The 18,028-nt window shown below is 42.2% G+C and overlaps 1 protein-coding gene across 11 annotated transcripts in view; it reads right to left on the bottom strand.

The window, feature by feature from the left end:
- The window catches only part of LOC109851648 (cytospin-A-like), a 36,907-nt gene that overhangs the window by 5,593 nt on the left and 13,286 nt on the right, over window positions 1-18,028 (bottom strand). For 6 of the 11 annotated variants that reach the window (XM_020421918.1, XM_020421922.1, XM_020421921.1 and 3 more), the window contains 7 exons: window positions 16,410-16,507; window positions 13,264-13,440; window positions 4,303-4,636; window positions 1,565-1,936; window positions 1,264-1,476; window positions 745-1,200; window positions 220-655 (listed from right to left, as the gene is read on the bottom strand). In XM_020421918.1, coding sequence (XP_020277507.1) covers window positions 220-655; window positions 745-1,200; window positions 1,264-1,476; window positions 1,565-1,936; window positions 4,303-4,636; window positions 13,264-13,440; window positions 16,410-16,507 — 2,086 coding nt within the window. Of the gene's footprint in view, window positions 1-219; window positions 656-744; window positions 1,201-1,263; window positions 1,477-1,564; window positions 1,937-2,179; window positions 2,506-2,550; window positions 2,919-4,302; window positions 5,141-5,651; window positions 6,625-13,263; window positions 13,441-16,409; window positions 16,508-17,668; window positions 17,952-18,028 lie in introns of those variants that run through there. The other 5 variants (XM_020421920.1, XM_020421926.1, XM_020421925.1 and 2 more) reach the window with 5 other exon arrangements.

Below are 18,028 nucleotides of genomic sequence, written 5' to 3'. Positions count from 1 at the left end.
TCTTAAGTCACAACACCCAGAGCACGAGCCCGACACAAGAAAAACAGTAAAAGAGGAAGAGAATGTGGCCCGCAAAAATTGTGCGCACATTTATGGGCACGTTAAAATAATAACATAAAAAAAAAAAAAGTTTAATTTCTTTCTCTCTCGTATCGCAATATACTATCACATAACAGTTTCAGTTTGAAGTCAAGTTGACGATCGGTTCCGTTTCTTTACCTTTGTTCAGTTTATCGAGCTGCGCCTCGAGCGCTCGGAGCTTGTCTCTTTGCGCCTTGTTTTCCATGACGACGCGCTCGAGCTCGCTCTGAGCCTCGGTTTTGAAGTCATTGGCGACTCGCACCGTCATCAGCAGATCGGTCTGGAATTGTTCCCATTCCGCGCTCTCGTCCTGCCGCAATTTACGTTCGTCGGCCAACGCGCACTCAAGCTCGTACATACGCGTTTGCGCCTCCCTTTCCTTTTGTTGCGTTTCGCTCAGCGCGACCTTGAGTTCCCGCTTGTCCTCCAAGTGCCGTTGGCACTGCGCCTGCAATTCCGCCAGAGAGTCCCGGACGAGTTGCAGCTCTGTGCTCACAGACAGCCGCTCGTCCTTCAGTTGATTCAGTCTGTACTCCAAGTCATCTATGGCAGATTTTGCGTTGTTTTGAGCCACCTACAATATTATTCGCATACATAAAAAAAAAAACAATCCACTTTATAAAATTTATCGTCAGCTTTTTCATTGTCTCAACCGAAACATACTTTATATTCTTCCTGAAGCTGCGAGTACTGATCCCTCCATCGATCGCGATCGCAGTGTGAACGTGCCAATTGTTCCTGCAACGCGGCCGCCTGCGTCTCCAGTGTGTCTTTCTCGCGTCTGGCCGCGTCCAACAACTCGTCCGCCTTGCTCTTGTTCTCCGGTTGTCTAGACTGTTCCGTTTCTTCGATCTTTGCCCGAGCGTTCTCCAATAGAATTGCCAGCCTGCTGATCTCTATGCTACGATTTGCAACTTCCTGCCGAGTTTCTGCCAATTCCTTATCGAGCTGCTTCCGCTCGACAATCGTGACGTTCATTGACGCTTCCAGCAACTCAACGCACTTGGCTAGTCGTTGGGCTTCCGCCGCGCTAGCGTCGGCAGTCGCTCGCAAATTCTTCAGTTCGCAGGTCAGCTCCTCTTGCTTTTGAAGCAGAGCTTCTCGTTCCTCCTGCGCGCTCTGTAGTCACTTGAGCAATTAGCAATCGATCGATTCTGTCTGTATGTGTAAGATTTTACTCACTTTTAAAAGATCCACCAGTTTCTGTTCTCTCTCTGTGTTGTAGCCTTTGGACATCTCCTGTGGCTGCTCTTCTCTCAGGAGTAGCCCTTGTAGAGTATCGACTTTGGATCGAGAGTCTTCTAGCTTCTCCGTTTGGCGACATAGTGACTCCAAGAGAACACCTTTTTCCTCGGTCAATCTTTCGTTATCAGCTTGCAACTCCGTCACTTGCGCCTGCGTTCAAATAAATTTTCACACATGTGCTGTGTGTTGTGTCTCTATCCTTAAATACAATCCAAGTGTCAAACATAAAAAAACAAACCTGCAAGTCACTCAATTCTTGAATAGTAGCCTGCAATTCTTCGTTTGTGGAATAATGCGTTTCCTCCATTTGCAAGATTCTGTCTTGCAAGCACGCCACCGAGACCTCCGACCTGATCGAGCTGGAGGAGTATTTGTCCCAGTCTGGCGTTGTGCATTGAGCTCCCTCCTGAGGTGTGCTGACGTTAATCGCGGGACTTTCATCCTGAGGGATGGCGATTGAAGCTGGGGCGGAGTTGTGAAGCCTCGAAGCGTCCAGCAGCAGCTGTTGCTTCTCCGTGTCCGACAGCGGAGAATGAGCCACGTCCCTGAGACGAGCGCAAAGAACCTCGTTCTCTTCGGTAAGACGTTCCAGCTCCAAACTGTGCTGCTCCTGTTCACGCAGGCAACAAACAGCGAATCATTAGTCGATAACTTGCTCAACATAATATAATTTTACGTAAGAGTTTAATAAATTAATTTGAATAAAAGTAGTTCTAGCGTATATATATGAACAAGTGTTTACACATTTTTGCACCGATCGTTTGACCGATACGTTTGCAACAATCGCGTAAATTTGCGTCGCGACGTTTTTACATAATTGTTACGTTTACATAAAATCGCAATATTTTCATACAACATTCCGAACGAGAAGAGAAGTCACGTAAAGGCGGCAGTTGGCGAACAATTCTCTAAAAAGCTCCAAAATATCGTGTGGAACCATAACATTCGTCGGAGAACTCGCAATCGACTTGAAACAAACAAATCGCTCGCGGACACGGGAATAAACGCGCTTTTCTTTCTCGCGATAAACGCAATTGTTGTCAAAAGGGGGTTGAAGGGAGGAGAGAGGAGCGGACAAGTCAAACCGTATTCGCGAGGTTAGAATCGAACGTTTCTTCGACGAATGTTTCTTCCGACAAATCGGAGCACAGCACGGCGGCACGACACGAGAAGAAACGTTTTGCGGTGTTTGAAATCTACATGAAAAACTCAGCGGGCGTTTACCGTGGGCGAGGACGAGAAGCAACGTTTTTTCATATCGGATTCGCTCGCTTTCCCCCCGGCGCGCTCTCTTTCTCTAGTACGTAAACATCCCCGCCGAGGGTCTACCACGCCGCCCTCTGGATCCGTTTTCGAATTACACGCGTAAACCGACTCGAAGCTAATGCAAACAACCAGAGTACGAACACGGCCGTAAGTACGACTCGTTTTATTTTCTCAACCGATAGAACTTAGAAGTAGAGTTAGAGTACTTCTCTAAGGGTTGATATCAAGCCTCGTCATAATTTCTGGGTAAAATTAACGTTTTCCAGTATAATTTGTAGATAGAATGTACACACAACGTGTGCGCGCACACATATGACTCACACATAGACTTTAAGAATTTCTTTATTGTCACAACGTTAGATGCAAAACTCTGGCTCTCTCTCGTTGTTTTTTTTTTTTTTTTACATAATTTATGTTTAGCAATTATCAGATTTCCAAAAAATTGTTTTGAAAAAAACAAAAACAATGTGCGACCGCGCGACTCTTCGTCTTCTCTGTTTTTCTCTCTCTCTTCCTCCTCCGCTTTTCTCTCTCTCCCTCTCTCCCCCTCTCTGGTCTCTAATATTCTAACGGTTACGTCGGTTACGCGAGAGTCCCAGCAATGAAACCGGTATAATTTCCGCCGAGTTCGGATTCCGACACTACAGCCAGAAAGTGATTTCTTACGATTATTTAAGGTGACAGAGAGATTTCATTATACAACGTCCATGTTTTTACGTTTAACTTTGAAAAGATTAGGTTTTTTAACGCAAGTTAAATTTTTTTTTTTTTTTTTTTTTTCAGAATACATTTCCGTGACAGCTGTGACGGAGATTAATAGCAACGGAGCGACCTTTCTTCTCCCCCGCTGGGAATAAATTTCGGAAGAGCTTAGAAATTGTAAGAAAAAATTGTAATAGATTTTTGTTCCCAAGGTACGTAGTCGCCCGAAAAGATTCTCAGGCAAGTTTTCGCAACCGACGTATTTTTGGGAAGAAGACACACACTTTGTGTGCGTTCCACTTTTCTCTCCTCACGCGCACAAATCCTTGACATAAAAATTATTTGAGACCGAAACGAAAATTTAACACCGCCCCCCCCCCCGTGTGCAAATTTTTTCAAACATCCCGTATAGCTTTTACGCATCGTGTGTAATTTAAACTTGATGCGAAAAGTAGCAGCGCAGATCTCTTCCCGTATCTCGATCTATTTAAGAGCAATTTAGATGCGAAGAGAATTATATTTTTACAGTCTCTCACAAGGCGGCCGTCCTCGGCCATATGTTGCCTTCCTTGTACAGTCGTAAAAACACGAAAGGAGAGGGGCTCTGCGTAGGTATGCACGTGTACAGCAGTTAGGTATGCAAGAGGGGAAGGGAAGAATTAATGGAAGGCATCAACTATACGGATGAATCAGAGCGACATTTTGCGTCGCGATACATAATTCATTCATCTAGTATAATTTTACGACGCATTTGTTCCAGGCTCTTTGCATTAAACATTTCATCAGTTCTCACGTCAATGGGTTTAGCGTTCAACGCTGATAAGCTGTGACTTATGTGTTGTGAAGAAGATGCAAAAAAAAAAACGTACGGCTAAAAAAATGATTAATACGGATATATTTTTTTTTTAATCTCTACTTCTATTCATAAATTTCAAAATCTGTAATAACGAAAAGGTGATGTGATTTGTTTAATTTTTTTCGACAGTCGATCTCTCTTCGAAAGCTTACCTTGAGGGCGGCGAGTTCGGCGCGTAGCTCGCGCAAAGTCTGAGCGTCGGTAGCCGCGTCGCGCAGATTGGCTTCGAGGCGTGCGCGATCCTTGCGCAAAACTTCAATCTCTCGTTCCAGCTCTTGCATCCTGGAGACCTTGGCCGGGCCCTTCGCCGGCGACGTCGCCTTGGTCCTGACCGGCTCCTTATTCGCCACGGAGCCGGCCCAGTTGTTTCCGACCGGCGAGACGTCGTTCTTCGCCTCCAGCGAGGAGGCGCTCGGCGCCGGGCGCAGCGATGCCGATTGCTGCTGCTGCTGCTGCGCCGATTGCTGATGACTGCTGGGCTGTCCTCTGCGAAACAGCGATTTGAACTTCATCATGGTCACTCGACTGGTCACTGCGGATTCTCGAATAATAATGTTTCTCGTTGATGAGACTGAAACTCAAGAGAGTTTCAGAGAAATGTTAAGCGGAAACAATTGGTTTTTCTTCGAAATGTCTAAGAATGCCTGGGATGCGAATCCTTGTCATCAACGGACGACGACATCGTCGGCCGTTCCCGTTAGCGGCCACTTGAAACACTCGACCGAGAAGCGCGTTCGCATGACTGTCATCATCCTGTCGCACCTCCTCCGGTTACGACCGATCGTACATAATCGTCGCTAGGTCACGAACGCGAATTATTCCCAACCTTCACGAACCGGGCACTGATAAAAGAACTGTCTTTTGACTAAATACCCGGGAAACGAGTAAGAGATTATACGAAAAATTGATTCCGGAGAATGAGAACAACTTTGCTGAAACGGCGCCAGTTATCAGAGTTCTTTAAATAGTACTTCATCTAAAAGAAATTGTCTTTTAAATAAACATATAAATTTTATCGGTGTTTTAAAATATTATTAAAAAATCTCTCTCTCTCTCTTTCTCGGTCTTTTGTTAGTTGTCGAGAGATTTATCAATTTTTTTCGATGCAGTTGTTTACTTGAAATCTATTCCTCGAGATAAGAATTAGACTATCTCTATCTATGTGATTAGTTCTTCCGATGAAAAAGTTTTCAATCTTAGAACACATAAGTTCTAACGCTTTTTATAATGCGCTCATAAAGCATTTATCAATCTAACTTTATCAATATCTCAGTGTTTAAAACGCAATCACAACAACTTGCATCAAGAGAGCGGTGACTTTTAAAACCATTCCAGTTTTAATGCATTTGTTAAAAATATAATTAATTTTTAGTGAGTTCTTCAGCCTCTCTATGGAAGAAAGAGAGAAAGAAAGAAAGAAAGAAAGAAAGAAAGAAAGAGAGAGAGAGAGAGAGAGATGTGATCACGAGATGTACACAATTCTTGTCATAAAGACACATACAAACAACAAATCACAAGTTCCATTTCTTGTTAAAACAGTCTCGAATTGATAGAATTTAAAACTCAGCTATTAATGCTCTCGGCTCTCGTATATTCCTTGCGCGAAACTCTAATTTCGTCTTCAAGGATGTACTTCAGAAGCGTATCTCTTCTCATGCGCTCGGTTTCTTCGCCACGTTTAAAGCAAAGCGATATCTCTTTGTAAACATCATATTTGCCTTAGATCATTGGGTCAACAAAAACTTCGTTTTTTTTTTTTTTTAACTCTCTTTTTGTTCAAAATTCTTCAAGATATTCCTTTGAGATTCCGCGAGATAGCGACGTTACGCGACATGGACGATCGGAGCCGCATCGTGTGGCTCGCGCTCGCCAAGGAATTCGAAGATTCGAAGCGAGTGGCCTCGAGCCACTTTCCTCGGCGCGCCGAGAGTCCCTGGCTTTTTCTTTTTTTTTTCTTTTTCTTCTTCTTCTTCTTCTTCAGGGCGACGAGAAACGAGAAAGGCGCGTCAGCCTCGTTCGTCGCGCGACGACCACTTGTTGCTCTCCAATTCGATCAACGACCGAGGGTCCGTTCCGCCGAGCGGAAGGACGTCCAGATGTCCTTGCGGTGGCGCGGTCCCCTCAAGGATCCCCAAGGACAATGATCTACGCGTCGAGAGCGCTCGAAGAAACGAGGGAATGGAGATTTAACGAGGCTTTTTCGGTTTAAATAAAATGTCGGATAACGGAAGTGTGATATCTCTCTATCTGACGAGTAATCCTGAAAATGATGTTCTCGAGCGGCCGATCAACGTCGCGATCAATTTCGGTTATCCATCCGCGACACGACACGACGGACACCGCACGACAGTGCATCGAATACTGAATACGTGAGTCGACAGTCGCCCTCTCTCCTTCTCTCGTGATTCTGCCCTGTCTCTTCCCCTTCTCCCCACCCGGTGCTCCGTTCTGTTCCTCCTGCTCCTGCTGAGACCAAGGTTTTTCTTAAGCAGCCCGCTCTTTCTCCTCCCCCCCTCCCTCTCTCTCTCTCTCTCTCTCTCTTTCTCTTTTATTTCCTTTGCCTAGCTGGACTCCGAAGGGCCAACGTGTTGTAAATGCAGCCAGAGGTCGTACTTCGGTCGCACTGTGTGTGTTCGTCAGCCATTGAGAAATTCTCTCGTCGCGAATTCCACGCCTCGACTTTTAAAAAGAACGTAATTGCGAACACTGCTTAGCCTTATATTCGCGCGTTATTCAGACCGCGAAATTACAAGCGATATATATATATATATATATATATATATACATATAACACACTCATTCAATGACTTCAGCCGCGTGTCCGAATTTAATAAAGTCCCGCTAAGATCGGGCAGTAAATTTAAACGCGGTTGACACGAATCTTTGAGACGCCAAACGCCGCAATTTGCGGCAACAGATTGCGGAAGACTGAAATTATTTTTTTTTTTGTCGCATGCTTTTGACATTTTTCAATGTTAAAAGTATGGTAATCGCGATGCTCTTCGTCATCAAGAGAGTTGACCAAGTATACTCTCAGCGAAGAGGAAAGTTTCCTCTCTCGTCTATAAAGTTTCCGCGATATTTATTTCTTTGGTTATTTATAGTTTTATGTTTTTTTTTATCTTCTTTTTCCTCACAAGAAATATGACCTTAAATTGCTTCGAACTCCGTAAAACGTACAAGGACCAATTTCGAGGTGAATGCTCTCGCGGTTTTTGCGAAATATCGACTAACGAATTTGTCCGATTAATTTAGCACCGCGCTTGCGCCATGTGCGTGTGCAAAAAGAAGTTTATTAAAAGATAAGCAATCTTGCTGGTATATGATCTCGGAGCGCAGCGAATTGACGCGCTTCGATCATTCGGAATCGCGTCGATTTTTGATCGGCGATAGAAGGGAGAGAGAACGAAGGATAATTGCCCGGATGAGAGACGGTCGTCGGAAGCTCTTGGGAACGAGTACGCCGGCTCGTCGTCGTCGTCGTCGTCGTCGTCTTCGTCGACGTCGTCGAGGATGGCACGACCCACGAAGAAGAGAGACGGCAGGAGAGAAGCGGAGGAACTGCTTAAGGAGGCCACACGGAATCCGCAGACGTCTCACCGGTCGACCAGTTTTCTCATACGGTCGACATATGGTATCTACCCGGTGGCCGAAAGGTCTCGTCGCCGCGGGATATAATACGCCAAGTAGGCAACGAGCGTCTCTCTTGTTTCGGAAGATCCGAATCGGTCCGTGTGTTTCTTTCGCAAGTGAACGTCACATTTGCGAATCCAGATTCTCACTGTTCTGTTTTTGTCACACTTCGCCAACTAACAATAATCAAGAGTTAGAAACTTGGATACGAAAATAAAACAAACTATTAACTCTCTTTCCTCTAGTCACAATGTTTGCACTCAGACATTCACGTTATTTTTTTGTCATCTGTATTTAGTCTTCATCGTCTATACGTTGGTCTTATTAAAGATACTTGTAATACCGCGCACGACGTGACTATCGATGATTACATTGGTCTTCGAGAATGTCCGAGAGCACTTTATCGGGGAAACAATTGTAAAAAAAACGAAGGAGTGACATTAACATAGGAATCCAAGTATATTTGCATTCCAACTATTTCCCTCTTTCTAGATTGTCTTCCCAACGATAAACACAAAGAATAATTTTTTTATTTTATTTTTTACTGACTTCTGAATAAATTAAAAATACTAGAATTCTTTTGCTAATTGGAACAACGAAATAACAGAATTTTGTTTATTCGAAAACAATCTTCTGTCTTCTCTTCGCTTGGGCGTGAACGCGCGAAAAAAATATTTTTCGGTCTCAATCTCTGGGTGACGCGATTGGACAAGGAAGAAAGTACAAACGAAAGGAAGATGACGCACGTTTCACGATTGCATCGCGACGTGCGGCAAAATCATTCGTCCGTGACACTAGACCCGTCGAAGAGGGTCCCTCAGCCGGGCCCCTGGCTCGGTGCATTTGCACGTGCACCGAACCTCCGTCCGAAGCAAACCGGTATACGTTTTTCCGGCTGACGGAAATACGACACTCCTCGACGGCGGTCCCTCGAACTCTCTCTCTCTCTCTCTCTTGTCAGCAGGTATACGAAATGTTAAACGAAGCATTGCTAGAAGTAAAAACCAGCAAAAGTAACACACGCACACCTGTATGTTAAACCACCTCGACGTGACATTATGTCTCGAGAGAAATACAAGATTTCGCGAAAACATGTCCGTCACGAAAATAAGAAAATAGGAAGAAAAAGATAGAAAAATAGAGTTTTTTAAAGATTGTTTCAGAAATAAAAAATTGTAGGTTTGTTATAATTTTCAACAAAACTCGCCGTGACACAAAAGAACTCGTTTCTAAAAGGAAATTACACGACCGCACGTCAATTCGATCGTAATCAAAATGGACGGATTAACAAACAGAAATGGTTGCTCTTTCGCGCGAATTGACGCGGTGTCGATTTTCGTGCGCGTGATAAAGCGACAAGTCTCTTCTCAGCAGCGAGAGATTGCCACCACGTCATGCTCCTCGGAAGACGAAGAGATAGTCCGACTAAACATAAAACGTTTCGAGATCGCGCGATCGGAGAGATAACGCGGAACAGAGACGGCACTGTGTGCGCCCCTTGGCGCAGCATCCGACCGTGGACCGTTCGATGAGATTCCGTTACAAGTGCCGATATAGAAATTTTTGCTAAAGAGCCCGTTAAATAACGAAACTACATAATGCTTATTAAAGAAAGAACAACATTATATTTTCTGCTCTATTATCCGTACAAAATAAATAAATACAATTAGAAATTGTTGCCTCTAACGCGAATCTATGAAAAGAGCATGTATATTTAGGTATAATGAATATTCTATATTTGTTAAGTGTATAATAAATATATATTCTATATATATTTATTTTTACATATTTTTATATATTTGTATTTTATTTTTATATATTTATTAAGTATGATAAATATATAAAAATACTAATATTAGATATAATAAATATATAATAATATTAAAATAAAGAAAGAGACACGAATAATGCGTTGAGACAAAAATTGATGCTTTCGCGGTGTGTTGTATCAACATTCGAAGATGTTTTTCGAGCTTGAACCGCGTTAGTGTCATTTTTATATCGACATTTCGTGAACATTTCAGCTCAGTTCATCAGAGTTTCAAGAGGCAACCTGATAGTAATCAGGTTGTCGGTACGTCATCAGATCACGTCGGTATAAAAATGACACTAACGCGGTTCAAATCCGAAAAACATCTTCGAATGTTGAGACAAAAATTGTTCTCGCTTCTTTTTCTCGAATCAAGTAGAAATTCGAGAAAGCCCATAAAAATTGACAAGAAAAGTTTATCGGAGTGAAAGTTATTCGGAATAAATTATTTGCAGTTTTTTTCCTCTGAGACACTTTCTACGGCAGATATCGAATTCGTAATTAGAATCCGCCAGGGGCATTGAGTCTTAAATAAAAAAAAAAAATAAAAAAAATAAAAAAGCAGTTGTTACGCCTCGAAATTGCGGATCTGTTATATTAATCGTTATTCAGTCAACCATATTAATATTTCAACATCGTATCGCAAAGCTGTTATTAGCGTCCCGTATGACTGAAGCCTCGAAGATACAAGACCGCAGTATTAAATTTCTTGCAGAGCGTGCACACACACACGTATTAATATCGAATTCGATGAGTATTGCCTTTCAGAAATTTCGCGCTGCAATTGTCGCGATAAAAGTGTGTTTGTCGCGTTACACGGAAGGTTCATCCGAGAGAGAAAGAGAGAGAGAGAGAGTATGCGAATATATGTTCGCATACCAAATTGTTGCGCTTATTTAAGCGCGTTATCGTGTATCAACGATCATTAATGCCACGGTTCGAAGCCGAATTTCTGACGGGCTGTATTTTTCCTCTGCATATCTCCGTTCCACATATATTTTTAGCGAGCTAACATTTACTCTCCTTGTGTCGGAACGTGTCGTTATATTTATGAGTTTTTTCATCTACACTTTGACGTCGAGAGTGTTCGCGTTTCACAAAATTACAATCCAATTTAACGATTAAACAAAATGAACAATTTCTTGTTTTAACATTAAAAAAAAAAATGTATATTTCTACACATTTGTTGAAGCGCAATTTTTTTCGGTTTTTGAATAGAAAATAAAATCTACATTTTATTTTCGAGCACATCATATCGAATGTAAACGAGCGTTGGAAAAAGTTTCTCGGTCGACCGATTTCAAGTTCGCTTGTACGTGTAGTACGCTATATATCTCTATCTCAGTCTCGAACAAGACACAAGTTAGATATCCTTATCGCAAGGTGTAAGTCGGTCGATTTATTTAGAAAAAAAAGCTATCGCTGACGTCATTCTGTTCATAAAGGTGTGTTTCTATTGAGAGATAAATCGTCGCGCGAGTCGTCGGCAGCGCGTTACAAATTTATACACGCGGTTGTAATCGCGAGAAAGTCACGACGCGCAAGAGCGAGTTACGGCGATCCGTAAGAAACGCCGAAGAATGTTTTGAGGAATAAAAGAAAAATCGTGCTAGAGAACAAACAAAGTAAATTTTAAATAAAAAAATTTAAAAAAAAAACCAAGAAGAGTGCAAAACGTTCGCGATAATGAAACAAAAACAGAAAGAGAAAAAAAGAGCCCGCCGTGTTATATTTATCGCCGTGTAAATATTTACACCGCACGGTTGCGCGACCACTTGTGCAAACAAAGAAATATTGTAAAAGTCACGTTCAAAACTCGATCGTGCTCGCGACAGAATAGTTTCTTTTCGCAAACTATATGTACGTATCTTTTGTTCTGCATTTCGATCCTTATCGAATATTGTGTGAATGCGCGGTTCTCTCTCGCTTCATTCTCGAAAGTCAGTCTAGGCGCTTGAAAACCCGATAATTGTGTGATATCGTTAATTGCATTTGCTACAAAGATTAGGGCGCGTTATATATTGCACGAAACGAGATTGTCATAAAAACACGAACGGAAAAGAAAAACCGTGGCGATAAGCCGCCGTAACGTGTGTCTTTCGAGAGCAATGACGTCAGGCTATGTCATATTGTTTCTTTTTCTTCTGTAACGCGCAAGAGAAGTCAATTGGCTCTGCCCTTCTTCGGAGACCCTTATACGTTTATAGAACCCGCTCGTTTTCAGCGCGGCATTAGAGAATCGACGGAGGCGGGCGCTTAATCGCGCGCGCACAGTGAACGCTCTGTGTTGTGCGAAGCCTCCGCGCCGTCATCATCATCATCAGCTGCTGCTGCTGGCTTCGCAACAAAACCGAAGAGAATTTAAACGCTCGATATATCACGCTGCTCTTGCTCGCGCGTCGTTAAATCGTTCGATTCGTCGCGAACTGGATTTTAATCGAGAACTCCTCGGGGGTAACAAACCGTTTTATATCTTGAAAATTACACGCTCGTACAAGTTAATCGTCTTTCTTTTTTTTTTTCGCGGGAATAAGCGATAGATTGCACGTTAAAAAGCGAATTTATTAGGCGCGCTCTCGCGCGCGGTGGACCGCTTTCGCGAGAAAAATCGGGTTAGCCACGACTCTCTGTAATCTTGTCGGTTTTATGGCGACGGCGCGCACCGGCGCGCGTCGCGCCGCCTATTGACTTTTGATTCACTAGGTATGTGGGTCGGTGCCGAGTGCCGCTCTCATTGTCGGAGTGGGCCGACGGTAGTGATGGACCTGAAACCCACGACTACATGTATAACCTCAAGAGAATATCTCGCGGTTATCGGAAAATCTATGCGCGCCTTTTAACAGATCCTTTATAAGATACCTTTTAAAAGACCCTTTGACAACAATATTTTATACGTTGAACACAAAGTGTTTTTAATATTAAATTCATGCGTATGTTAAAAAATGATCAAACGCGTTTTATTTGTTGTTTTTAATATGTTAAATGTAGGTCGTTTACGAGCGCAATAACAAGATGTTTATTGCGAGAGAGAGAGAGAGAGAGAGAGAGAGAGAGAAAAATTATGAAAAAAGAATTGTTCAAAAATCCTTGGTTTCGAAGTACTTTGCGAGAACGGAGCATTGTTTCAACCTCTCGAGGATGAAACTGGTTCACAGTCGCACGGCGCGATGTGAAGAATGACGACTCGCCTGCTTTTAACTGAACGATTATTTCGAAGTATTCGCGAAATGTAACCGTTGAGAAGCGGGAAATGAGAGAAAGTGAGCGCGAACGTGAGTCTAAACACAAATAAATAATGCAACTCGCTGAGGAAATCCCGATTGTATTTCGTCGCTCTTGACGCCACAATGTGGCGAACTGACTGATCTTGGCGTTTCAAGCGAGATAATTCTTTTCGTAAAAAAAAAAACACTTCCAAAAAGATAAATGTGTTCTTAATATTACCCGTGTGTGTGTGTGTGGTATCGAGAAATCGTGGGGAAAGGAACCGCCGTCCGTCCGGGTCGTCGAACCCTCGCTCGCGCGAACTAGCTACACGAACGAGCGCATCTCGCCTTTTTTTCCCCTCTTTCTTCGTCCCTCAATTTTCTTTATCCGTTTTTTTTTTTTTTTTGTACACAACCAACGACGCATATGTGAAACAGCGCGAGAGCACACTTGAGAGACTTACTTTAGCTGCTGGTCCGCCGTTTTCGTCGCTTTGCCTCCCCGAGTGAAAACGTTGCGCGTCTCAACTTTTCGGCTTGCCGGTCTCCTCGCGCTAAAAAGCGACGCGACACCACCGTCCTTTTTTCTCTCTGCGCTCGACGCTGATTTTGATGCTGGTTTCGTCGTTGCTGACTTCGTCCTAAAAATCCGGTTGATAATATTGTAATTTTCTTAATTAGAAAATCGAGAAGTTATATTATTTATTTTTTTAAACACAAACAACATATTATTAATTATCTTAATAAATAAAACTAATAAGTTTATTTATATATTATTCTTATTTTAATATTTTGCGCAATAGATCGCGCGTAGACACGACGATTGAAAGGCTTCGTGGATAATATAATTCTGCAGGTCATTCCGATGCGGCACACATGACCGTTTGACTCGCGCGCCCACGTTGGCGAGGAATCTCTCGCACGCGAGGTGAACAATTGACGTGCAATCCGCTTTAATTGCACAATAAAAAATCAAAGGCGGTGGACGACGCCAGCGCGATTACACACGCGAACGCGGGAAAGCGCCGCTGAATGTTTCGTTGTGCAAGGAATCGATAGAATCGGTTTACGCAACAACGCCGCGTACATATTAACGCAATACAACTCTGACGAGGAGTGCGTGAACCTAGCAGGTGGAGTATACGTATATTAACGAGGCGTAGAATTGTGTAACGCCGTGCGCGCGCGCGCGCGCGCGTGCTGTTAACATTTCTCTCAAGGGAACACAATCGGGGGATACGGGGGGGAAGTGCCTTCGCGCAGCGACGCTAATTTCGTTATCGCGTTCTTGTGGCGAAGCCGCAATCGAGTAAACGACGTCGTGAGAAAAGTGTCTTCTCGACGACGCGAAAAACACGCATCTAATGACTCGATCGAGAACGTTTTGTACTAATTAAGCTCAATTTGCCGGTAATTTTCCATCTCGTTACTCTTTAACGGGAGACGCGTGTTATACAATAAAAGATACTTAAAAAAAAACCTTCAATAATAGGACGATCACTTGGATCACGGTCGTGACTGATGATCTAAATTGAACCTCGTGCGGTTTTTTTGTTTTGCTAATTTGTGGTCACAGCCTTTATTAATTTTAATATTTTTCGTAGTCTAGTATTTGATAAAACTCTCTCTGATGTGAAAAATTAATTAATACCGTAATTAAGGAAAAAACAAATTTCTCACGCTCAGCGCGCGCGATGCGGTGGAAGGCGACTCGAAATCGCGCGACTGCGACGGGGCCGAGGATTGAAACATCGGAGAACCCGATTCGACAAGTTTAGCGTATCGACAGCCACACATTTCAGTGTGTATCGGCCACTTGATGAGGTCAGTTCGATCGCTGACCGCTGGTCAATGCCCTTTCTCTCGTCGGATCTGCCTGTTGCGAACGAACGAACGAACGAACGAACGAAGCGGCGGCGATCGAGCGATCGATCGATCGATCGGCCCGGCGCGGAGCAGATTGATTTCGTTCCAACGGTGTTATAGCGCACACCTGGTTAACAACGCTCACCCGGCATTACGTAAATTATGAGTGAATTGTCGTGTGTTGCCGAGCAGAAAACCGTAGATATCTCGTATCGAGCGCACAGCAATCCGACACGCGGATTTGTATCTTTTGATTATGTACAATCATTTTTGTGTGTGAAAAAATACAAACTTGTTTCAATTATTTCGTGTATCTTTGCTTTTTGCGATACATGCAATTTGTTTTTTAATTTGACATTACATGTTTTCGACTCATCAAAAATAACGTTAGAAATTTTTGTGAAATAACTAGCCCAGTGACCAGGTATTTATTTATAAAACAATTATTGTGTATATGTAAGTATTAATTATAACAACTCTCTCTCTCTGTGTTTTATATATTTTTAATTAGTTTTGAACTTTATGTATACATAAAATATCTTGTAATTATTAATCGACCTATCGACCATTGAAATATTTACTTTATGTACTTTAAATATTTTTCTGTGCTCTTCTCTCACTAATATTGTTGTAAAAATAAAAGAAAAAATTATACGTGTGTGTGTGTATTATTGGACTTTGAATCACGCGTACACCAGACATTCAAATTATTTATACGTATTTTTCCGGCTTGTGCAATGGACGTTAGGTAGCCAGACTATCGTCATCGGACCGTCGTCTTGCGATAATAACGCCGGCTGGCAGCACACGTGCGTGCAGCACGCGTTTATCTCTGTTACGTGACGTTCGTGCATTCTCGCATGTTGAATTTTAAATGATATAACGTGACACGTGAATTTACACAAGAGAGCGTCCAGTAATTCTATCTCTCGCGAGAACACACAGTCTCGCACAAAACCGTTGCGTTACCAAGAGAGGTGACATCTTGCGCCTACCTATTATTAATCCAGCAAAGTTGCATATTGCCGCAACCCATCCGCGAAGGAGAATTATATTTAACTTTTAGAAAGAGAGAGAGATTTATTTATTGTTTACTTGGCGTGAATTCTCATAAATCGCTTGTGGTGTTGCGAAAACGCGACGATCGAAAGCAGAACAAACTTTTAATATAGAAATAATAAATATTTAATGTGGGAGTAAGAATAATAAACATTCGATATAGAAATAATGAACAGAAGAAAGTTTTGGAAAAGAGATTCTCTATCTCTTTCTTTTTCTAGGAATAAAAAACAACTAGGAGCCATCTGTAGCGGCAGGTGCCGCTATTGTGTAACGGACTTCCTGGACGAATAATGGCAGGACCGGTTTTCTGTGATCCGTGACAGACAAGAGAAATCCGTCCTCTACCTACTGTGTGCGTCTATTACGCGGCAACAAGCGCTCATTATCACCGTGTCGTGTAAGAAATTGCACGCTAGCGTCCTCTGCAGAACATCTCGCTCACTATATGCAAGAATCGGTAACGAGCATCGCAGAGTCGATAATGTAGGAATTTGTATTGGAAACAATTATCACGTGAGCATCGTCGCGGTTATGATCTCGTACTAAATTGTGATCGACAAAATTTTGTACACATTGTGTAAACAAATCAAAATGTACCACTACACTTTTTCTTATAATCGTCAAGAAAATGTTGCGAGAATTTATTCTATTACTTATGTAATTAAAAGGAATATTTACTTACTGATTCGCACTGGATTTTTTTGCAAGCGGAAGAGTATTCTGCGTGGTCCGTTTAAACGGTGGCCGCCCACCCGAACCCCCGGACATCCCGCTTCGAGCCTAAAATCAATAATTACAGTAAATATTTATTCGGTAAATATTTTTAGAAAAATCATAATTTATCTCTCGAAGATGTTTGACGTTTAAAACAATAAGAAATAAAATTTATTTTTAAACAAAGTCGCGATAGAAGCCGCATTTTTGGGAAATTTCTCGCCAATCATCGGGAAAAGGGAAAATAAAAAAAAATAAAAACAATAAAAATAGGATGAATCAGACATATAAACAAAATCTCGTTGCAACTTTATAAAAAATTCCTCGTGCTGATGATCACGAGAATTAAAACGGTGTCGTTTCACAGATAACGCAATCTCTGACGATAATGCCTCGCATATCGCGGATATTATCTTCCGAAATAAACAATAAAAGGAAAAGAAGGCGATAACGTTGCAACTTAAAAAAAAAAATCGCAACAAAGAGCAAGATTTCTTCTGAAACACGTAGCGCGTTTCACTCTGTTTCGCATGCGCCGACGATTAAAAGAACCGGCAATTAAACCGCAAGATAGGCCATTATACACATACGTTATATCGCGCACGCATTATCTCCGGATGCGGTTTTTAATAAAAAAATAAAAAATAAAAAAAAAAAAGCAGCGGAACGTTATCGCCGGGCTGGATCGTCCGTCGGTTACACTCGCGAAAGTCGACCGACTCTCCGACTGTGCGCCTTTTTTTGTTTTACTCATATTTGCGCGATAATCAGGCGCGTGCGACACGCGTAATTATTTCCCAGCTCGAGCATTAAGACCAATTAATTAGTCGTGTCGACTAACGTTTCCGTGACAATCTGATAATTTGGTGATTTATATAAGTTTTATACAACGGGCAAATATAATCGAATGTAATCGCGACAATTAATCACTAATTAATCACGACAGACCTAACAAATTCCGAAGGAATTGGTTTGTGTTTTATTATACCTCGTAGAACACACATAAGCGAAATCGTGTCTTTGTGAAGCGCGCAAAGGCGTCGAACGATTAGATATGTGATAATTATGTTATAATTAGAGTCACATGACAACGGGAAGTAACTTTTCGAGATATCAAATCTCGAATACGTAATTCTAGTCTATCGCGTAACGCAAAAGTTACGTATACATAAATAAAGTAGAAAAACATGTTTTTCACATATGCGAGTGCGTCATCGAGTATATTACCGAATTTCCACCGAGGGCATCTAGAAACTGTCGGATCATCTTAAGTAACAGATGAGGGAACCTCTCACACACTGAATCGCCGTTTTATCATTACACACTAGAGCGAGATGCTGCAGCAACAACACGCCACACTCGTCGTTTCACATTACACGCGCAAGAAGATATACCGGAGAGTTTCTTTTTAAACCGCACCCACGAAATCGACGCCGATGCGATGTGGAGAGATTCAACACCTCTCCGCGAGAAACTTTTAACGAACGCGAGAAAAACACGCGTAACAATTAAAAAAAAAAAAAAAAAAAAAAAAATTATATACGTAAATATCCATATATTATTTCAAACAAGCGCAGCGCGCCTGTC

This window comes from Pseudomyrmex gracilis, unplaced genomic scaffold (genome assembly GCF_002006095.1).
Source record: "Pseudomyrmex gracilis isolate BER0280 unplaced genomic scaffold, ASM200609v1 scaffold_18, whole genome shotgun sequence".
In the NCBI taxonomy this organism is placed as follows: Eukaryota; Metazoa; Arthropoda; class Insecta; order Hymenoptera; family Formicidae; genus Pseudomyrmex; species Pseudomyrmex gracilis.
The sequence above is the reverse complement of the archived record's forward strand: the minus strand, read 5'-3'. Positions and strand labels throughout refer to the sequence as shown.